A 23,783-nucleotide genomic window follows, 5' to 3' on the forward strand; every position below is an offset into this window, starting at 1 on the left:
GGATTGGAAAGCAGAAAATTGTAACTGTTTTTTTTTATATTTGGAGCGTTTTACTGGGTTTATTCCTATTCATGCAAATAACTAAATAAATAACTAAATAAATAACTAAATAAATAAATGTTGAATTTTAAATGAAGTAAATTAACGTGACGTGTCGTTGGTCAACGAATCGACTCTTTAAACCGGGTCTATGGGAACCGACTCAGTTACATGATTCATTTTTATTTCTTGTTTGACACAACAGCACAATAATAATAATAATAATAATAATAATAATAATAGTGCAAATATGTGTAAAGATGGCATTAGTGATTACAATGATCTAATTAGCTTTTTTTTTTTTTTTTTTAAAAAAAAAGGATTCAAATACCTGGTTTAAAAATGAAATGAAAGTCATTTGGGAAGATGAATCGACTCATTTGTGAGCCGAGTCAAATAACTCGATTCAGTGAATACAGCCGGAATTGGACACAGAAATCCAACTAAAGCTATTAAAAGTCATGTAAAAGTGCTGATCCAACAGCGTGGTTTTTATTTTTTTTACAAATAGTGTTTAGGAAAAGAAAGAAGCAGATGATTTAGAAGCGAATCAGAGGCACACACATTTTTCTTAAAACAAATTTATTAGTTCTTGCCAAATTTTTTTCCACCCACTCTTGTAGTATCCCAAGACGGCCGTGAGAAATGGCTCATCCACACACTGGAGAACATTTCCACCGAGTGAAGAATAGAAGCTCCCTAACGTTTCCTAACCAGGCGAATGAGGACGCAGCCGAGACTCGGCCGGATCTCTCCTGAACACACACACAGACACACCGGTGTAATAAAACTATATTTATAAATAAAAGCAACGACTCTGCTCTGAATTATTTCCTCATGAACGCTGACAAACTGTGTAAAAAATATATTCCTGGCTGAACCCTCTGGAGGAGAACCTTCACTTACAGCTTTTATGCTATATTGTGTTCACAGGACTCAGAGGAACCTGGACCCCTAATGATCGTTAACGTATCACAGCAATACATAACCTCAGCTTTTTAACAAAAATCTCATCTAAATCTGTAGAAAAAATGAACAAATACACTTTAAAGGTGTGTTTTATTTCCTCAGAGAGAGTTCGACTTTAATTTAAACACACTAGCGATCAGGAGCGTTCACCATTCTATCATGATCTTTGCATTTTTTAAAATTTAATTATTTGTTTTTTTTAAAAAAAACACCTTTTGCTAAAACGTTAGCGCTCATGTTAGCCTGGAATTTCTTGGAAACTGGGATAAGAAGCAAAGAGTGACGGTATTTAAAAAAACAACAACCCGGAAACGTGATGCTACATGGTACGAGCGATTATCGTCACGTCTGCTAGCTAGATGAAGAAATAAAAAATAATTATTATAAAATGTAAAAAACAAAAAGAAAGGGTTTTGTATTCTAGCGTTATTCCCATTGTGTTTTTAGTCTAATCTGGATTTAAATATTGATCCTAGTGTTCACGCGTCACGGCGCTATGTGTTACGGTTCTACTGTTAAAACGTAGTTCGTTAAAAAAATATACAAAAATAAAAGAAAGGAAACGAAAAAAAAGTTAGATCTTGATGTAGTTCGCGATGTAGGTCACATGATGTCGACGAACAGCTCTCCGTTGGCGGTGAGGCAGGAGCGGCGCGAGCCCGAGAGTTCAGAGGGCACGTGGGCGAGGTGCCGTGACCCGGACACACCGCCATACGAGTGCGAGTGCGAGTGAGAGCGGGAGCTGCGAATGCTTCCCTCGCTCGGTGCTCGCTCTCTACGCAAGTCGAATTCCGCAGCGTCGGTGACGTCGTTCATCCCCAGTGCTGCCGTCGTCGCCGACGTCGTCTTTCCCTCCGTCCTGCTCCAGCCGCAGTTCGACGCACTGCTTCCTGAATCGGGACAAAAATTTATTTAGAGTTTAAAACGTTTTCATCCCAAAAAGTCAAAAGGCTTTAATTTCTTATGATCTCTCTGATATCTTCAGTCACGTGACGACACACACATTCGTGCCTTAGCCTCCGAGACCGAGTGAGCTACAGTGAGTCAAGTGAGTCGACCTGGAATCGTCTGACTCCGGGAAGTGAATCAGCTCTGTGTTCTGGAGAAAATAACTGCTTTAATAGAGTATCTGGAGCTTTCTTTTTTTATCTTTTGTTTTAGCCAATACTTTTGCAGCATTTCAAAATAACTTGGAGGGTTTTTTGGTGGGGGGTGGGGTTGTAGTAAATGATTGTGGCGAGCGTTCAGAAAATTCCTCTCTGTTAATTATCTACAGGTGCCAATAATATTGGAATGAATCTTTCAGTGTACTGAAGCATTAGAGGAAGGGTGATAGTTATGATGACTGTGATAGTGATGATGATAGTTATGGTGACTATGATGATAGTTATGATGACTGTGATAGTGATGATGGTTATGATAGTTATGGTGACTATGATAGTAATGATGGTTATGATGATGGTTATGATGATAGTTATGGTGACTATGATGATAGTTATGATGACTGATAGTGATGATGGTTATGATGATGGTTATGATGATAGTTATGATGATAGTTATGGTGACTATGATGATAGTTATGATGACTGATAGTGATGATGGTTATGATGATGGTTATGATGATAGTTATGGTGACTATGATGATAGTTATGATGACTGTGATAGTGATGATGGTTATGATGGTGGTTATGATAGTTATGGTGACTATGATAGTAATGATGGTTATGATGATAGTTATGATGATAGTTATGGTGACTATGAAGATAGTTATGATGACTGATAGTGATGATGGTTATGATGATGGTTATGATGATGATGGTTATGATAGTTATGGTGACTATGATAGTAATGATAGTTATGATGATGGTTATGATGATAGTTATGATAGTTATGGTGACTGATAGTGACGATGGTTATGGTGACTGATGATAGTTATGATGACTGATAGTGATGATGGTTATGATGATGGTGATGATGATGGTTATGGTGACTATGATAGTAATGATGGTGATGATGATGATGATTATGATAGTTATGGTTACTGTGATAGTGATGATGGTTATGATGATAGTTATGATGATAGTTATGGTGACTATGATGATGGTTATGGTGACTATGATGGTAATGATGGTTATGATGATGGTGATAGTTATGGTGACTATGATGGTAATGATGGTTATGATGATGGTGATAGTTATGGTGACTATGATGGTAATGATGGTTATGATGATGGTTATGATGACTGATAGTGATGACGGTTATGATGATGGTGATGATGGTTATGATGGTTATGATGATGGTTAAGATGATAGTTATGGTGACTATGATAGTTATGATGACTGATAGTGATGATGGTTATGATGATGATGATGGTGACTATGATGATGGTGATGATGGTTATGATGGTTATGATGATAGTTATGGTGACTGTGATAGTTATGGTGACTGTGATGATTATGATAGTTATGGTGACTGATAGTTATGGTGACTGATGATGGTGATGGTGATGGTTATGATGATAGTTATGGTGACAGTTATGGTGATTGATGATGATGGTTATGATGATAGCTATGGTGACTGATGATGATGGTTGTGATAGTTATGGTGACTGTGGTGATGATGGTTGTGATGGTTATGATAGTTATGGTGACTGATAGTTATGGTGACTGATGATGATGATGGTGATGACGGTTATGATAGTTATGGTGACTGTGATGATGATGGTTGTGATAGTTATGGTGACAGTTATGGTGACTGATGATGATGGTTATGATGATAGTTATGGTGACAGTTATGGTGACTGATGATGATGATGATGGTTATGATGATAGTTATGGTGACTGATGATGATGATGGTTGTGATGATAGTTATGGTGACTGTGATGATTATGATAGTTATGGTGACTGATAGTTATGGTGACTGATTATGGTGATGGTGATGGTTATGATGATAGTTATGGTGACAGTTATGGTGATTGATGATGATGGTTATGATGATAGCTATGGTGACTGATGATGATGATGGTTGTGATGATAGTTATGGTGACTGATGATGATGATGGTGATGACGGTTATGATAGTTATGGTGACTGTGATGATGATGGTTGTGATAGTTATGGTGACAGTTATGGTGACTGATGATGATGATGATGGTTATGATGATAGTTATGGTGACAGTTATGGTGACTGATGATGATGATGATGATGGTTATGATGATAGTTAAGGTGACTGGTGATGATGATAGTTATAATGATAGTTATGGTGACTGATGATGATGATGGTTATGATAGTTATGGTGACTGATGATGATGATGGTTATGATAGTTATGGTGACTGTGATGATGATGATGGTGATGATGGTTATGATGATAGTTATGGTGACTGATGATGATGGTGATGATGGTTATGATAGTTATGGTGACTGATGATGGTGATGGTTATGATGATAGTTATGGTGACTGTGATGATGATGATGGTTATGATGATAGTTATGGTGACTGATGATGATGGTGATGATGGTTATGATAGTTATGGTGACTGATGATGGTGATGGTTATGATGATAGTTATGGTGACTGATGATGATGATGGTTATGATGATAGTTATGGTGACTGATGATGATGATGGTGATGGTTATGATAGTTATGGTGACTGATGATGGTGATGGTTATGATAGTTATGGTGACTGATGATGATGGTGATGATGGTTATGATAGTTATGGTGACTGTGATGATGGTGATGGTTATGATAGTTATGGTGACTGTGATGATGATGATGGTTATGATGATAGTTATGGTGACTGATGATGATGGTGATGGTTATGATGATAGTTATGGTGACTGTGATGATGATGATGGTTATGATGATAGTTATGGTGACTGATGATGATGGTGATGATGGTTATGATAGTTATGGTGACTGTGATGATGGTGATGGTTATGATAGTTATGGTGACTGATGATGATGATGGTGATGGTTATGATAGTTATGGTGACTGATGATGATGGTGATGATGGTTATGATAGTTATGGTGACTGTGATGATGGTGATGGTTATGATAGTTATGGTGACTGTGATGATGGTGATGGTTATGATGATAGTTATGGTGACTGATGATGATGATGGTTATGATGATAGTTATGGTGACTGTGATGATTGTGATGGTTACGGTGGCCTCACCCTCGTTGTGATGACTGCCCCCCTGCTCGGCGTGATGGTGGGGTACGTCATGGAGCGAGGGCGGATACTGGTATGGGAAACTGGGCCACGGAGCCTCAGCCGGATGGAGCAGAGGTGCGAGCGTGTCCTGATCAGACGCTCCGCTTGAACCGTCGTGTTCCTGCAGGGACAAGTGCGCCATGTCTGCAATCACACACATCACAGGAACCCCATTACAATCACACCGTCCACACAGAGAGCAAACGACACAGAACAGGAAGTCACATGTCCAGCTCCAGCAGAAGAAGGGATCATGGTGAAGCACTCACTGCCGGATAAATCCCCAAAGACGTAGTAGCACTGCTCCGAGAAGGTGATCTTGTTGACGGTGTGGCGGATGAAGCCGGCCTTCAGGAGGTTACTGGCGAATTTCCGAGCTTCCCTTCTGTCTGCAAAACCCTCAACATGATGGAAGAGCCAGTCCACCACATCGGAACCTGAAACACACACACACTTCAGAAGAGAGATCCAAAATAATCTTGGACCTCAGGTAAAGCATGCGCGCACACACACACACTCTCTCTCAAACACAAAGAGACACACACACACTGTGTGTGAATATGAGAGAGAGAGAATGTGTGCGCGAGTGTGAGAGAACACACACACACAGTCTCTCTCTCCCTCTCACACACTCTCTCTCTCATACTCACACACACATACTCTCAGAGTAAATGTACCTATGAAGGCGTTTGCTATAGTGATCTTCAGCCACATCCTGTCTCGAACCTCCAACCCCGAGTCAGGGCAGGCCATCGCCTTGGCAACAGTGGCCATGTCGCTATGGACTGACAGGTGGTAGTCATCGAACCCTGAGAAGAGAAAAAATAAAGATCGAAATAAAAAGTTGAGTCTGAATTGCGGACGCCGGCCAACAAAAGCAAGAAAAATCCGTCCAGGAGAACCCGAATGCAATATTTATTCAGCAGGAACTTTTTCCCTTCTGCATAAAAATGTGGAGCTGCACAAAGCCCAGCACATTCCACACTCAGAAACACACTCACCTCCAACACCACGCTCCGGCTAAAGCAAAAAAAACTACCATTTATATAATAATGTAACCATGACAACAGCCATAAACTTAGGCTAGAGTACTACTACATGGATTTACAAAGAAAGAGTACAAGACATAACCATAGCAACAGCCAACAGGAAGTGGGCATTAAGTCAGTGTAGATGTAGTCAGTAAGTGCGCCCCCTAATGGTGGCCTCTAGATTTGTGGGTGGTCTCTTACGCTCGGTCTCGGGGAGGGAGCTGGAGATGGAGGAGCTGGTGGAGGTCACTGTGCTCATGGAGGGGCTCATGCCGTAGGGGGGGTAGATCCCCGTCATGGCCGCCGTGTGAGACACCCAAGCTGCAGGGTCGATCGGACGTATGGGCTCACCTGGGGAGGAGAAAGAAAGTGTGTAGACGTGTGTATATTGTGTTGTAGAGGAATGTCCGTGTGTGTGTGTGTGTGTGTGTGTGTGTGTGTGAATATAAACACTCACTCCTGGGAGTGAAGCAGTTGTTAGGGTTTGGATCCCAGCACTTGGCCACCGTCAGAGAGACAGGTCTGCAAACACACACATACACCCAACCACACACACACACACACAGAACAAACACAGACACGTTTCACATCTCAGCAACAAAATGTTAGAAAACCCAAATTCCTCATGTGCAGAAACACACACACACACACCCGGGTTTATGCACGATGTCTCTCAGCACTCGCACCGCGTCGTCGTTGCACATGTTCTCAAAGTTTATATCGTTCACCTGCAGGAAAAAAAAATAGACGAGTCATGATGTGACGTTTAAAGCCCCGCCCACCACCACATCACACATGCAGGCCCAAGCTCCACCCCCTCACCTGCAGCAGCATGTCACCGGGCTCGATCCGCCCGTCGGCCGCCACGGCTCCGCCCTTCATGATGGAGCCGATGTATATGCCGCCGTCGCCTCGCTCGTTACTCTGACCCACGATGCTGATTCCCAGGAAGTTGTACTTTTCTACAAGAACATACAGAGTCTCCGGGTGAGAAGCCCGTCTCCATAACAACCTGAACCCCGTGTCATCACATAACAAGCTTTTAAAGAAGGAGTGTGGGAGGGGATTTACACAGGTGTTTAAACTACACTGCCTTTTTAGGAAAAGGGGTGGGGCAGAGCGTCTCTGATCTCTGTTTGAAACAAAGAAAATAAACACTAAAGTCTTTTTGTTTGTGAAGTGGGAGGGGTTTGTTTGGGAGGAAGTGAAAGGAGTTTGTTTGGGGAAGTAGGAGGAGTTTGTTTTATAAAGTCGGAGGAGTTTGTTTGGGTAAGAGGAAGAGGTTTGTTTGGGGAAGTGGGACGGTTCTGTAGGGGAAGTGGGAGGAGTTTGTTTTGGAGGGAAGTGCGAGGGGTTTGTTTGGAGAAGTGAGAAGGGTTTGTTTTATGAGGTCAAAGAAGTTTGTTTTGGGGGAAGAGGGAGTGGCTTGTTTTGGGGAAGTGGGAGGGAATTGTTTGAGGAGAAGGGAGAGGTTTGCTTTGGAGGGAAGTGGGAGGAGTTTGTTGATAAGTTACTGTCCTGTGGTGAGAAGAGACTAGTTCCAGGATGTGGGGTGAAGGAGAGACTCACCCATGTTCAGCGTGACAGTGATGATGTTCAGGGACATGGTGGAGTCGGTGATGCTGCTGAAAGACGACGACTAAACAGAGACAGAGAGAAAGGAAGGGGATGAGTCTGATCTTTTGTTTCCTGTCTCACACACAGGTGAATCATTTCCTGCTCCGTCTCACCCTCTCCATGTGATGGGGTTTGGGTTTCCGTCTCCGGCGCCGGTGTCGCCTCATCATGCGCGAGGAGCCGCTCTGCTCAGTCACGCTGCTGAAACTGTCACAAACACAACAGGAAGTGAATCAGTAAAGCAGGAAGAGAAGCAGGATGTGGAATAAAAAGTGTAGAGCAGGAAGCAGACCAAAAGGTGAAGTAGTAAATCATCATGAAGCTGGAATGAAACTGAAGCAAGAAGTGGAGCAGGAAAGGAAGAAGGATGTGGAGCAGGAAAGGAAGAAGGATGTGGAGCAGGAAAGGAAGAAGGATGTGGAGCAGGAAAGGAAGCAGGAAGTGGAACAGGAGCAGGAAAGGAAGAAGAAAGTGGAACAGGAAATGGCACAGGAAAGGAAGAAGGAAGTGGAGCAGGAAATGACAAGTGAACAGAAGCAGGAAGTGCAGTTTCTCACCGGCTAGTGGATCCGTCATCATCCGAGTCGAAGCAGCTGCTGGACTCCAGTTCACTGCTCATGAGGGAGGAGCGACTGTCACAGACGTCATAGCCTCCGAGCTCCATCGCCCTGCCCACGCGGGAATAACCGTTCATCCTCGCACCTGCAGGGGGCAGCAACGTGCAACAACCATCATATACACCCTCAGGCTCATCTACACCTACACCCACACCCTCAGGCTCACCTACATCTACACCTACACCCTCAGGCTCACCTACATCTACACCTACACCCTCAGGCTCATCTACACCTACACCTACACCCTCAGGCTCATCTACACCTACAACCTCAGGCTCATCTACACCCTCAGGCTCACCTACACCTACACCCTCAGGCTCATCTACACCCTCAGGCTCACCTACATCTACACCTACACCCTCAGGCTCATCTACACCTACACCTACACCCTCAGGCTCATCTACACCCTCAGGCTCATCTACACCTACACCCTCAGGCTCATCTACACCCTCAGGCTCATCACAGAGCTCACTACATCTCTCAAAAAAAAAACAACAGCAGCAGCTTAATTTAACTCCAAAATATTATTTATCATTACACATGTGCAGAAGCCGGCCAATCAGAAGAGAGCTCATTTATATAAAATCGGTCTTAAAGGCACAGTACCCAATATCCTGAATTTACAAACAAATCGTTTGAACAATATTTAACTCACTAATTAAAAGTTTTTTTTACACTTCACACACACACAGGGTATAAAGTTATCAGAAAAAGAGATTTTCTTCCCAAATTCCTCACACATTCCTGTTGAACAGTGAACATCAGGAGACGCACCACGCTCACATTCCTCAGCCTGAATCCCACAATGCACCAGTCATGTTATCTTAACCAGGACTAACTCAATAAACAGGTGGACTGTGAAGCTCCCGCTCCAGTTAGCGTGGTTAACACACACACACACACACACACACACACACTTGTAGCTAGGAGTGAATAGAACTGAAGGATGCAGAAGTACCTGAGTGATCATGCGAGTGTTTCCTGCGAGCTCGCTCTCTCTCCCTCCTGTGAGACACCACCGAGTCTGTCTCCGTCTCATCGTCCACACCGTGTCGACTGCCCGCAGCTTTCGGACTGAAGGGAGGAAAAAAAAAGTCTGATCTCACTTCTGATCGTTCTGCGGTTTTGTAACGCTGCCTTTACAACAACCCTCACATGTACTGACTACATATCCCATAATCCTGTGCAGTAACCCAGAGCTTTACACTGAAGAAAACACCTGAATAATGCAGTCAGGAACTGTACAGGTCTTTAGGATTAGTGTGTTTGTGTGTGTGTGTGTGTTTGTGACTAATACTTCAAGACTCCAATTTACACAAATAATAGAGTTTTTCACTGCATTTCACCTTGAAGCAGCGTTTGAGTGGAGAGTAGAGCTGTGTGTGTGTGTGCGCGTGTGTAGCAAGTAGTGTGCGCATGTAGTGTGTATGTGTATGTACTGTGTGTAGTGAGTGTGCAGTGTGTGTGTGTAGTGATACAGACTGAAATGAGGGAGGTCTGGAGTCTCCGATGCCCTGTGGTCTCTCCCCCGATGGCGGTCTCTCCGACTGACTCTCTGCTACCGAGCATCCGTCTGAGTGTGATCCGTCAGCAGACACCAACTTCACACACACACACAGTTTACATCTTCATTACAGCAGCCACTAAATCACACACACTTCTGCTAGTTCCTGCATTCCTTTGTGATCATGCGAGTCTTCAGACCCATGTTCAGACCTATGTTCAGACCCATGTTCAGACCCGATCTGATCCAACTGACTGAAAGGACTGGGGGGGCAATACTTTTGTTATGAACAATACTATTACTGATACAAAATCTTCTATTTTTGTCAAATAAAAAAAATCTTAGTAACTGTCTTTATAGTGACATGATAACTTCAATTTCCTAATATTCCATTTTATCAAGAGATAGATAGATAGATAGATAGATAGATAGATAGATAGATAGATAGATAGATAGATAGATAGATAGGGGGAGAGGGAGACAGAGAGAGAGAGAGAGAGAGAGAGAGAGAGAGGAGAGAGAGACGGGGGGGAGACAGAGAGGGAGACAGAGAGAGAGAGGGCAGAGAGAGACAGAGAGAGAGAGAGGGAAGAGAGAGACAGAGAGAGAGGGGGGGAGAGAGAGAGAGAGAGAGAGAGAAAGAGAGAGAGATGGTGCTGCAGTGATGAGCTACACCTCCTTTATATTCCTGCAGCATGTCTGGAAGTCTATGTAAGTCCTGAGAGAATTCCAGGTGGGAACGTCGTCAGCGCAGGGATTCATTAATCCTCTGCTTCATTACACTAACAGGAGAAAGAAACGTGTGTGTGTGTCTGTGTGTATGTAGTGTATGTATAATGTGTGTGTGTGTGTGTATGTAGTGTATGTATAATGTGTGTGTGTGTGTGTGTATGTAGTGTATGTATAATGTGTGTGTGTGTGTCTGTGTGTCTAGTGTATGTATAATGTGTGTGTGTGTGTGTGTGTGTGTGTCTGTAGTGTATGTATAATGTGTGTGTGTGTGTGTGTGTGTGTGTGTGTGTGTGTGTGTCTGTGTCTGTAGTGTATGTATAATGTGTGTGTGTGTCTGTGTGTATGTAGTGTATGTATAATGTGTGTGTGTGTGTGTGTGTGTTTGTGTGTATGTAGTGTATGTATAGTGTGTGTGTGTGTGTCTGTATGTAGTGTATGTATAATGTGTGTGTGTGTGTGTGTCTGTGTGTATGTAGTGTATGTATAATGTGTGTGTGTGTGTGTCTGTGTGTACGTAGTGTATGTATAATGTGTGTGTGTGTCTGTGTATGTAGTGTGTGTATAATGTGTGTGTGTGTCGTGAATATAGTGTGTGTATGTAGTGTGTGTGTATGTAGTGTGTATAGAGTGTGTGTATATAGTGTGTGTGTATAGAGTGTGTGTGTAGTGTGTATATAGAGTGTGTGTGTAGTGTGTATATAGAGTGTGTGTGTATAGAGTGTGTGTGTGTGTGTAGTGTGTGTGTGTAGTGTGTATACTGTGTGTGTGTAGTGAGTATACAGTGTGTGTGTAGTGAGTATACAGTGTGTGTGTAGTGTGTGTGTGTAGTATGTGTGTATATAGTGTGTGTGTAGTGTGTGTGCATATATATATATATATATATATATATATATATATATATATATATATATATATATATATATATATATATATATATATATATAGTGTGTGTAGCATGTATATTGTGTATAGAGTGTGTGTGTAGTGTGTATATAGAGAGTGTGTGTAGTGTGTATATATATAGTGTGTGTATATAGTGTGTGTGTGTAGCATGTATAGTGTGTATAGAGTGTGTGTGTAGTATGTGTGTGTATATAGTGTGTAGTGTGTGTGTAGTGTGTATATAGTGTGTATACAGAGTGTGTGTGTAGAGTGTGTAGTGTGTATATAGTGTGTGTGTAGTGTGTATACTGTGTGTGTGTGTGTAGTGTGTATATAGTGTGTGTGTAGTATGTGTGTGTGGTGTGTATATAGTGTGTGTGTAGTGTGTATATAGTGTGTGTGTGTGGTGTGTATATAGTGTGTGTGTGTGGTGTGTATATAGTGTGTGTGTGTGGTGTGTATATAGTGCGTGTGTGTGTATATAGTGTGTGTAGTGTGTATATAGTGCGTGTGTGTGTGTGTGTGTATAGTGTGTGTATAGTTAGTGTGTGGTGTGTGTGTATATAGTGTGTGCAGTGTGTGTGTGTGCAGTGTGTGTGTGTGCAGTGTGTGTGTGTGTGTAGTGTGTATATAGTGCGTGTGTGGCGTGTGTGTATATAGTGTGTGTGTGTGTGTGTGTGTATATAGTGTGTGTGTGTGCGCAGTGTGTGTGTGTGTGTGTGCGCAGTGTGTGTGTAGTGTGTATATAGTGCGTGTGTGTGTAGTGTGTGTGCAGTGTGTGTGTAGTGTGTGTGTGCAGTGTGTGTAGTATGTGTGTGCACAGTGTGTGTGTGTAGATAGTGTGTGTGCAGTGTGAGTGTAGTGTGTATATAGTGTGTGTGTGTGCAGTGTGTGTGTATATAGCGTGTGTAGTGTGTATATAGTGTGTGTGCAGTGTGAGTGTAGTGTGTATATAGTGTGTGTGTGTGCAGTGTGTGTGTATATAGCGTGTGTAGTGTGTATATAGTGTGTGTGTGTGCAGTGTGTGTGTATATAGCGTGTGTAGTGTGTATATAGTGTGTGTAGTGTGTGTGCGCAGTGTGTGTGTAGTGTGTGTATATAGTGTGTGTGCAGTGTGTGTGTAGTGTGTATATAGTGTGTGTGTGTGCAGTGTGTGTGTATATAGCGTGTGTAGTGTGTGCGCGCAGTGTGTGTGTAGTGTGTGTATATAGTGTGTGTGCAGTGTGTGTGTAGTGTGTGTGTATAGTTAGTGTGTATATAGTGTGTGTATAGTTAGTGTGTATATAGTGTGTGTGTGTAGTGTGTATATAGTGTGTATGTATATAGTGTGTATAGTATGTGTGTGTGTAGTGTGTGTATATATTGTGTGTGTGTGCAGTATGCGTGTGTGCAGTGTGTATAGTGTGTGTATATAGTGTGTGTGCAGTGTGTGTGTATATAGTGTGTGCGCAGTGTGTGTATATAGTGTGTGCGCAGTGTGTGTGTAGTGTGTATATAGTGTGTGTGCAGTGTGTGTGTATATAGCGTGTGTGTGTGTGCAGTGTGTGTATAGTGTGTGTATAGTGTGTGTGTGTGTAGTGTGTGTGTGTGCAGTGTGTGTATAGTGTGTGTATATAGTGTGTGTGTGTGTGTGTGCAGTGTGTGTGTGTAGTATGTGTGTGCAGTGTGTGTATAGTGTGTGTATATAGTGTGTGTGTAGTATGTGTGTGTGCAGTGTGTATATAGTGTGTGTGTGCAGTGTGTGTGTGTAGAATGTGTGTGCAGTGTGTGTATATAGTGTGTGTATATAGTGTGTGTGTGTGTAGTATGTGTGCGCGCAGTGTGTGTGTAGTGTGTGTATATAGTGTGTGTGTGTGTGTGTGTGTGTAGTGTGTGTATATAGTGTGTGTGTGTGTAGTATGTGTGCGCGCAGTGTGTGTGTAGTGTGTGTATATAGTGTGTGTGTGTGCAGTGTGTGTGTAGTGTGTATAGTGTGTGTGTGCAGTGTGTGTGTGTGTAGTATGTGTGTGCAGTGTGTGTGGTGTGTGTGTGCAGTGTGTGTAGTGTGTATATAGTGTGTATGTATATAGTATGTGTGCAGTGTGTATATAGTGTGTGTATATAGTGTGTGTGTAGTATGTGTGTGTGCAGTGTGTATATAGTGTGTGTGTGCAGTGTGTGTGTGTAGAATGTGTGTGCAGTGTGTGTATATAGTGTGTGTATATAGTGTGTGTGTGTGTAGTATGTGTGCGCGCAGTGTGTGTGTAGTGTGTGTATATAGTGTGTGTGTGTGTGTGTAGTGTGTGTATATAGTGTGTGTGTGTGTAGTATGTGTGCGCGCAGTGTGTGTGTAGTGTGTGTATATAGTGTGTGTGTGTGCAGTGTGTGTGTAGTGTGTATAGTGTGTGTGTGCAGTGTGTGTGTGTGTAGTATGTGTGTGCAGTGTGTGTGGTGTGTGTGTGCAGTGTGTGTAGTGTGTATATAGTGTGTATGTATATAGTATGTGTGCAGTGTGTATGTATATAGTGTGTGTGTAGTGTGTATATAGTGTGTGTGCAGTGTGTGTGTAGTGTGTGTATAGTGTGTGTGTGTATAGTATGTGTGCGCAGTGTGTGTGTAGTGTGTGTTTATAGTGTGCGTGTAGTGTGTATATAGTGTGTGTGCAGTGTGTGTATATAGTGTGTGTGTGTAGTGTGTATATAGTGTGTGTGCACAGTGTGTGTGTAGTGTGTATGTGTAGTATGTGTGTGTGCAGTGTGTGTGTGTATATAGTGTGTGTGTAGTGTGTGTATATAGTGTGTATATAGTGTGTGTGTGTATAGTATGTGTGCGCAGTGTGTGTGTAGTGTGTGTATAGTGTGTGTGCGCAGTGTGTGTGTAGTGCGTGTATAGTGTGTATGTGTAGTATGTGTGTGTGCAGTGTGTGTGTATATAGTGTGTGTGTAGTGTGTATATAGTGTGTGTAGTATGTGTGCGCAGTGTGTGTATATAGTGTGTGTGTGCAGTGTGTGTAGTATGTGTGCGCAGTGTGTGTATATAGTGTGTGTGTGTGCAGTGTGTGTGTGTGTGTGTGTGTGTGTAGTGTGTATATAGTGTGTGTGTGTGCAGTGTGTGTGTGTGTAGTGTGTATATAGTGTGTGTGTGTGCAGTGTGTGTGTGTGTAGTGTGTATATAGTGTGTGTGTGTGCAGTGTGTGTGTAGTGTGTGTATAGTGTGTATATAGTGTGTGTGTGTAGTGTGTATATAGTGTGTGTGTGTGCAGTGTGTGTGCAGTGTGTATATAGTGTGTGTGTGTAGTGTGTATATAGTGTGTGTGTGCAGTGTGTGTGTGTATATAGTGTGTGTGTAGTGTGTATATAGTGTGTGTGTGTAGTGTGTATATAGTGTGTGTGTGTGTGCGTATGTGTGTATATAGTGTGTGTGTGTATATAGTGTGTGTGCAGTGTGTGTGTAGTGTGTATATAGTGTGTGTGTGTGCAGTGTGTGTGTAGTGTGTATATAGTGTGTGTGTGCAGTGTGTGTGGTGTGTATATAGTGTGTGTGTGCAGTGTGTGTGTAGTGTGTATATAGTGTGTGTGTGCAGTGTGTGTGTAGTGTGTATATAGTGTGTGTGTGTGCAGTGTGTATATAGTGTGTGTGTGTGCAGTGTGTGTGTGTATATAGTGTGTGTGTAGTGTGTATATAGTGTGTGTGTGTAGTGTGTATATAGTGTGTGTGTGCAGTGTGTGTGTGTATATAGTGTGTGTGTAGTGTGTATATAGTGTGTGTGTGCAGTGTGTGTGTAGTGTGTATATAGTGTGTGTGTGCAGTGTGTGTGTAGTGTGTATATAGTGTGTGTGTGCAGTGTGTGTGCAGTGTGTATATAGTGTGTGTGTGCAGTGTGTGTGCAGTGTGTGTGTAGTGTGTATATAGTGTGTGTGTGCAGTGTGTGTGTAGTGTGTATATAGTGTGTGTGTGCAGTGTGTGTGTAGTGTGTATATAGTGTGTGTGTGTGCAGTGTGTGTGTAGTGTGTATATAGTGTGTGTGTGCAGTGTGTGTGTAGTGTGTATATAGTGTGTGTGTGTGCAGTGTGTGTGTAGTGTGTATATAGTGTGTGTGTGCAGTGTGTGTGTAGTGTGTATATAGTGTGTGTGTGCGCAGTGTGTGTGTATATAGTGTGTGTGTGCAGTGTGTGTGCAGTGTGTGTGTATATAGTGTGTGTGTGCAGTGTGTGTGTAGTGTGTGTATAGTGTGTGTGCGCAGTGTGTGTGTAGTGCGTGTATAGTGTGTATGTGTAGTATGTGTGTGTGCAGTGTGTGTGTGTATATAGTGTGTGTGTAGTGTGTATATAGTGTGTGTAGTATGTGTGCGCAGTGTGTGTATATAGTGTGTGTGTGTGCAGTGTGTGTGTGTGTAGTGTGTATATAGTGTGTGTGTGTGCAGTGTGTGTGTGTGTGTGTGTAGTGTGTATATAGTGTGTGTGTGTGCAGTGTGTATATAGTGTGTGTGTGTGCAGTGTGTGTGTGTGTAGTGTGTATATAGTGTGTGTGTGTGCAGTGTGTGTGTGTGTAGTGTGTATATAGTGTGTGTGTGTGCAGTGTGTGTGTGTGTAGTGTGTATATAGTGTGTGTGTGTGCAGTGTGTGTGTGTGTAGTGTGTATATAGTGTGTGTGTGCAGTGTGTGTGTAGTGTGTATATAGTGTGTGTGTGCAGTGTGTGTGTAGTGTGTATATAGTGTGTGTGTGCAGTGTGTGTGTAGTGTGTATATAGTGTGTGTGTGCAGTGTGTGTGTAGTGTGTATATAGTGTGTGTGTGCAGTGTGTGTGCAGTGTGTATATAGTGTGTGTGTGCAGTGTGTGTGCAGTGTGTGTGTATATAGTGTGTGTGTGCAGTGTGTGTGTAGTGTGTGTATAGTGTGTGTGCGCAGTGTGTGTGTAGTGCGTGTATAGTGTGTGTGTGTAGTATGTGTGTGTGCAGTGTGTGTGTGTATATAGTGTGTGTGTAGTGTGTATATAGTGTGTGTAGTATGTGTGCGCAGTGTGTGTATATAGTGTGTGTGTGTGCAGTGTGTGTAGTATGTGTGCGCAGTGTGTGTATATAGTGTGTGTGTGTGCAGTGTGTGTGTGTGTGTGTAGTGTGTATATAGTGTGTGTGTGTGCAGTGTGTATATAGTGTGTGTGTGTGCAGTGTGTGTGTGTGTAGTGTGTATATAGTGTGTGTGTGTGTGTGTGCAGTGTGTGTGTAGTGTGTGTATAGTGTGTGTGTGTAGTGTGTATATAGTGTGTGTGTGTGCAGTGTGTGTGTGTGTAGTGTGTATATAGTGTGTGTGTGTGTGTGCAGTGTGTGTAGTGTGTATATAGTGTGTGTGTGTGCAGTGTGTGTGTAGTGTGTATATAGTGTGTGTGTGTGCAGTGTGTGTGTAGTGTGTATATAGTGTGTGTGTGCAGTGTGTGTGTAGTGTGTATATAGTGTGTGTGTGCAGTGTGTGTGTAGTGTGTATATAGTGTGTGTGTGCAGTGTGTGTGTAGTGTGTATATAGTGTGTGTGTGCAGTGTGTGTGTAGTGTGTATATAGTGTGTGTGTGCAGTGTGTGTGTAGTGTGTATATAGTGTGTGTGTGCAGTGTGTGTGTAGTGTGTATATAGTGTGTGTGTGCAGTGTGTGTGTAGTGTGTATATAGTGTGTGTGTGCAGTGTGTGTGTAGTGTGTATATAGTGTGTGTGTGCAGTGTGTGTGTAGTGTGTATATAGTGTGTGTGTGCAGTGTGTGTGTAGTGTGTATATAGTGTGTGTGTGCAGTGTGTGTGTAGTGTGTATATAGTGTGTGTGTGCAGTGTGTGTGTAGTGTGTATATAGTGTGTGTGTGCAGTGTGTGTGTAGTGTGTATATAGTGTGTGTGTGCAGTGTGTGTGTAGTGTGTATATAGTGTGTGTGTGCAGTGTGTGTGTAGTGTGTATATAGTGTGTGTGTGCAGTGTGTGTGTAGTGTGTATATAGTGTGTGTGTGCAGTGTGTGTGTAGTGTGTATATAGTGTGTGTGTGAACTTCACTTGTGTTCTTTCCAGTCTCAGTCTGATGTGATCACAAACACACAGGAAAACTCTGAAACAGATGCAGCTGCTGAACTGCTTCTGATTTCTTTAGTAAACACTAATGCAGGTTGAACACACAGTCTCTGAGCCCTCCCTGCTTCCTCCCTGCTTCCTCCCTGCTTCCTCCCTGCTTCCTCCCTGCTTCCTCCTCACTTCCTGTTACCTGAACCATGATTGTTTAATAAATAAATAAACAAACAAAAAAAGAAATACAGCAATGATGTGGGAAAAGAACCAAAGCTTTAACACTGTAAGTCATAAATCTTTACTGGGTCATCTCTTTCTAACACACACACATGCGCGCGTGCGCGTGTGTGTGTGTGTGTGTGTGAATTCATTAATTCTCTGCTTCATTATGCAAAGAGGATCAGTAATGATGCCGAGCTGGATGTGTGTGTGTGTGTGTGTCTCACCCAGCACACCACCCGGCCGTTGTAGCAGGGCAGTTTGGCGTTGTCGTCCGTGATTTCCTCCTTGACCACCCTACAGGGGAAAAATAAATAAAGAAGTGAAATTCCGGGCTGGTCATCACATGGCCATCGCTCTGATGTCAATCAAACACTGGGCTTTAATCCCGCCTTCACCACCGGCGCCGCAGGAATATATTAGAATAAATAAAGAGCAGGAGGTCTGAAAGATAAAAGAGGTTCAAGCCGGAGGTTGTTGTTTTTTTTCTCCTCTCCTCCTCAGAGGACCACCAACACGACTGGGATCTGAACTCGCAACCTCCTGGTCACTGGAGCAGAACCTCCACAGACATCACCATCTGCCATCTGTAAAGCTCTCCTGATTTTAACAGACGACAAGCAGACGCCACGCCCGTCAGACGCCTCGCAGTCGTTCCCCGAGGAGACGTTTTTCTGTTTGTTTGGGGTTTTTTTTTGCATGAATTTTAAATAATCCTGAGATGATGTCCGGCATTTTTGGCTTTGATTAGAAAATTAATTAGTTTTTTTTTAATGCAGATTTTGAAAGGGCAGCACTTCCTGTAAAATGCTGAGTGCTGATAAAAATAAATAAATAAATAAATAAATAAATAAATAAATAAATGTCAATCCATGACAAAAAGCAAGATAAAAAGAAAAAACAGACGTTCTTCTTGAATGTTTAGGGGCACAAACTTTTGCACCCAATGCAATTACCTTGCAGAACGTCCCCCAAGTTTGTATATATGCTGTGGCCACGCCCATCCACAATCAAGCGGTGTAAATATAACGAGTTCAGTGCAAAAGTTTGTGCCCCCTACTGTGGCTCGACTGTCAGTCTGGGTTTATATGTTAATAAAAGAGCTCCACCTCTTCCACTTCTTCACAACAAACAGGAAGTGAAGTGACAAGTCGAACCAGAGAGCGGAGAGCGTCCACACACACCCCTCACGCTGACCACACCAGAGTTGCTTTGTGACATCTCGACCCGAGCTGATACATGACTCATGTATGTAAACCCAGAGTGAGCGTGGTCGTACTGAGCATGTGATAGACTCTGGTTTAGGCCACACCCACCAACATAAAAGAAAGTAAGTTGTATGTAAACCCAGAGTGGGCGTGGCCTAAACACAAAACTATCACGCTGGATCATACAGCTAGAGTGAAAATTCTAGAATAAGTCACCGCTCTAAGACGAGTAATAAACCTCCTGGAAAAAAACCCCACCCAAACAAAGTTTAAACACATCTCCTGAGGGACGGGTCAGCGGCTTGACCGCTGATTTATCTCCTCACTGAGAGATGAAACACGGTTCCGCTTTCAGACGAGCCGAAGGTCCGACTGGAACAAATTTCACCCAGAGAAACGCCGCCATAAAACTGACACGAGCACGTATCAGTAAATTCCACACTCCATCTGAACTGGCATTCCTCCGCTCACTCACACACTCACTCACACACACTCACTCACACACACTCACTCACACACACTCACTCACACACACTCACTCACACACACTCACTCACACACACTCACACACACTCACACACTCACTCACTCACTCACTCACACACTCACTCACACACTCACTCACACACTCACTCACACACTCACTCACACACTCACTCACACACTCACTCACACACTCACTCACACACTCACACACTCACTCACTCACTCACACACTCACTCACACACACTCACACTCACTCACACACACTCACACACACTCACACACACTCACACACACTCACACACACTCACACACACTCACACACACTCACACACACTCACACACACTCACACACACTCACACACTCACACCACTGCCTTATTCGAAGATTCAGTGATGGATTAAACACCAGCGGCAGCAAGTGTGTGAAAACAGCAAAGGGTACCAATACTTATAATCTCAGCCACCGCAAACTCAGGATATCAGAACACGACACAAACACACAACCTCTCACACACACACACACACACACACACACTGCACCGACTGGACGGACCTCTTACTGACCACACAGTGCAGGATGGAGGGACATTTATTATATCGTACCCTACACAGTGAGCACTCCTCAGTGAAGAAAAAAAAATGTAGAATTCAGTGCGCGCTAGCAACAGTGCGGAATTCAGTGCGCGCTAGCAACAGTGCGGAATTCAGTGCGCGCTAGCAACAGTGTAGAATTCTGTGCGCTAGCAACAGTGCGGAATTCAGTGCGCGCTAGCAACAGTGCGGAATTCAGTGTGCGCTAGCAACAGTGTAGAATTCTGTGCGCTAGCAACAGTGCAGAATTCAGTGCGCGCTAGCAACAGTGCGGAATTCAGTGCGCGCTAGCAACAGTGCGGAATTCAGTGCGCGCTAGTAACAGTGTAGAATTCTCTGTTTGCTAAAAAAAACTGCAGAATTTTGTCTGCTAGTAAAAATGTAGAATTCTGTGTTTGCTAGTGAAAATGTAGAAATGTAAGTTGGCTAGCAAAAGTTATAGAATTTGGCATTTGTTAGTGAAAATGTTTTTCAAAATGTTTGTTAGTAAAAGTGTAGAATTTTGTGTTTGCTAAAAAAATGTAGAAATTGGTGTTTGCTAGCAAAAGTTTAATATTTTGTGATTGATAAAGTGTAGAATTTTATGTTTAGTAAAAGACTACAGAATTGTGTTTGCCAGCAAAAATGTCAAATGTGTTTGTTAGCAACAGTGTAGAAATTTCTGTTCGTTAGTAAAAGTGTACAATTGTGTTTGCTAGCAAAAGTTTAGAATTTTGTGTTTGCTAGCAAGTGTATAATTTTGTTTGTCAAAATATGTAGAATTTTGTGTTAGTAAAAGTGTAGAATTGTGTGTTTGCTAAAGAAGGTAAAAATTGGTATTTGCTAGCAAACGTTTAATATTTTGTGATTGATAAAAATGTAGAATTTTATGCTTTTGGTAAGCGTTTATAAAAGTTTATAAAAGAAAAGGATGGAGGAAGTTTCATTTTAAAACAATCACACAGAATTTGAAGAAGGAGATGTGGACAGTAAGACAGACGTGGATGCTAACACAGACATGGACAGTAAGACCGATGTGGACAGTAACACACATGGACAGTAAGACCGATGTGGACAGTAACACAGATGTCAACGCTAACACAGACGTGGACAGTAAGACAGACGTGGACAGTAAGACATGTGGAGAATAAGACAGACATGGACACTAACACAGATGTGGACAGTAAGACAGATGTGGACGCTAACACAGACATGGACAGTAAGACCGATGTGGACAGTAACACAGATGTCAACGCTAACACAGACGTGGACAGTAAGACAGACGTGGACAGTAAGACATGTGGAGAATAAGACAGACATGGACACTAACACAGATGTGGACAGTAAGACAGACGTGGACGCTAACACAGACATGGACAGTAGGACAGACGTGGACAGTAACACAGACGTTGACAGTAAGACAGACATGGAGAATAAGACAGACATGGACGCTAACAGAGATGTGGACAGTAAGACAGATGTGGACAGTAAGACAGACGTGGAGAATAAGACAGACATGGACGCTAACAGAGATGTGGACAGTAAGACAGACGTGGACAGTAAGACAGATGTGGATGCTAACAGACATGGACAATAAGACAGATGTGGACAGTAACACAGACGTCAACGCTAACACAGACGTGGACAGTAAGACAGATGTGGACGCTAACACAGACATGGACAGTAAGACAGATGTGGACAGTAACACAGACGTCAACACTAACAGACGTGGACGCCAACACAGACATGGACAGTAGGACAGACGTGGACAGTAACACAGACGTTGACAGTAAGACAGACATGGACGCTAACAGAGATGTGGACAGTAAGACAGATGTGGACGCTAACACAGACATGGACAGTAAGACATGTGGACAGTAAGACAGACGTGGATGCTAACACAGACGTGGACAGTAAGACAGATGTGGACGCTAACACAGACATGGACAGTAAGACAGATGTGGACGCTAACACAGACATGGACAGTAAGACAGATGTGGACAGTAACAGAGACGTCAACGCTAACAGACGTGGACAGTAAGACAGACGTGGACAGTAAGACATGTGGAGAATAAGACAGACATGGACACTAACACAGACGTGGACGCCAACACAGACATGGACAGTAAGACAGATGTGGATGCTAACACAGACGTGGACAGTAAGACAGACAAGGAGAAAAAGACAGATCTGGACAGTAACACAGACGTCGACGCTAACAGACATCGACAATAAGACAGACATAGAGAATAAGAGACGTGGACGCTAACAGATGTGGACAGTAAGACAGATTTGGACGCTAACAGATGTGGACAGTAAGACAGACGTGGATGCTAACACAGACGTGGACAGTCTCAGGATGGACATGGTATGGAGGAGCAGGACGGTGTGTGAAACACACAGATTTTATTTACTTCCTAAAAAATAAACTAAAATAAAAATAACGCGAGACTAAACCCCATAAATAAACGCTGTCGGTTTAATTCTTTAGGAGAATCGCAGCAGTCGGTATGTCAGATGTCTCGGTGTATCGTCCAGTCCCTGCGTGACCGTGGGGCACAGATGGCGCCTGCACTGCGCATGCGCAGGTCACAAAAGAACGCGTTGAACGGACCACACACTCGCTTTAAACCGAACCGAAGGCCCAAAGCCTCAGAGTCCTCACTGAGACCCGGGACACACACTCACCTCCTCACACACTCACCTCCTCACACACACACAGTCTTACATCAGAAATCTTACACATGTTAGTGTAGTCATGCTGAAACACACACACACACACACAGAGCAAACACTTTTCCCCCCCGCACTTTGTTTATTGCGCTGCTTTTTTAACCCTCACGCGCTGCTTTAAAAGGTCCAGAACTCGGTGTTTGAGAATATTTTTTGGGTTTTTTAATCAGACTCTGGACCGGACAGTGGACATGGAGTTCAACCGCAGCTCGGAAACTCTTTTAAACCTGAAAGCAGCTGAAGACCATAAAAGTCGCCCCGCGCTACACACACACACACACACACACACACAGAGCCTAAGGAACTGTGAGGAAGAAGTTTCCCATCAAAAAGAAAAGCAGCACAACAAAAGAAAAGCAGTAAATCTCTCTCTCTCTCTCTCTCTCTTTCTCACCCGAAGTCGTCGTCCATGGACTTGAAGAAAAACTTGTAGTTGGGTTTCTTGAGGGCATTTTTCAGGTCGGACAGAGTGACCGCGGCAGCAGGGACGGAAATCTTCACCAGGTACGGAGTCTCCTGTTCGTCCAGATGGTAGATGACTTTAGTTTCCCCCATGGCAGAGAGCCGGGGAGAGAGAGGACACGGTGGACATCAGTGCCCCTCCAACACCCGGGGCTGCTTTTCCTTCTCCTCCTTCTTAAAAAAAACCCGACTTTTCCCTTTCTTTCTCTTCTTTTCTTTCTCTCCTTTCTTCCTCGGGAGTTGCCAGGAAACCTTCCAACGCGCAAAGCCCAACTACCCCCGAGCCCCAGTCCTCCCCTGCCCTTCCATCTCCTCTTAATCACAGATACACACCACTGAAGTCGAGCTGAAAAAAGCCCGTGTTTGGGGTTTTTCTCTCTCTTTCTCTCTTTCTCTCCGCTCCACAGCTCGCTCCTGCTTTTCTATTGCTTTGATTGATCGGAGTGGAGACGGAGACGAGCCGGACATGCGCCCTCTG

At 43.3% G+C, this 23,783-nt stretch overlaps 1 protein-coding gene across 1 annotated transcript; it reads right to left on the reverse strand.

Moving 5' to 3' along the window:
• Positions 1–1,189: 1,189 nt before the first annotated feature.
• On the reverse strand, positions 1,190–23,763 carry dvl3a (dishevelled segment polarity protein 3a). The gene is made up of 15 exons (XM_058395615.1): positions 23,238–23,763; positions 18,073–18,142; positions 9,976–10,094; positions 9,452–9,567; positions 8,434–8,578; positions 7,990–8,083; positions 7,829–7,898; positions 7,082–7,221; positions 6,911–6,987; positions 6,717–6,781; positions 6,461–6,610; positions 5,906–6,037; positions 5,498–5,665; positions 5,190–5,372; positions 1,190–1,898 (listed from the first exon to the last, which is right to left on the reverse strand). The coding sequence occupies exons 1-15, from the start codon at positions 23,396–23,398 to the stop codon at positions 1,612–1,614; spliced, it is 1,977 nt and encodes a 658-aa protein (XP_058251598.1). The 5' UTR covers positions 23,399–23,763; the 3' UTR covers positions 1,190–1,611.
• Positions 23,764–23,783: the final 20 nt, after the last annotated feature.

The sequence above is a fragment of the Hemibagrus wyckioides genome, linkage group LG07 (assembly GCF_019097595.1).
Source record: "Hemibagrus wyckioides isolate EC202008001 linkage group LG07, SWU_Hwy_1.0, whole genome shotgun sequence".
Taxonomy (NCBI): Eukaryota; Metazoa; Chordata; class Actinopteri; order Siluriformes; family Bagridae; genus Hemibagrus; species Hemibagrus wyckioides.

What these genes read in the sequence shown, in the direction of transcription:
- dvl3a (XM_058395615.1), bottom strand. Translation starts at nt 23,398, where the DNA reads ATGGGGGAAACTAAAGTCATCTACCATCTGGACGAACAGGAGACTCCG. An exon ending in TCCATGGACGACGACTTCGG is followed by an intron (nt 18,143 to 23,237) that starts GTGAGAAAGAGA and finishes TTTCCCCTGTAG; the next exon opens with GGTGGTCAAGGAGGAAATCA. An exon ending in GACATCGTGCATAAACCCGG is followed by an intron (nt 6,782 to 6,910) that starts GTGTGTGTGTGT and finishes GTGTGTTTGCAG; the next exon opens with ACCTGTCTCTCTGACGGTGG.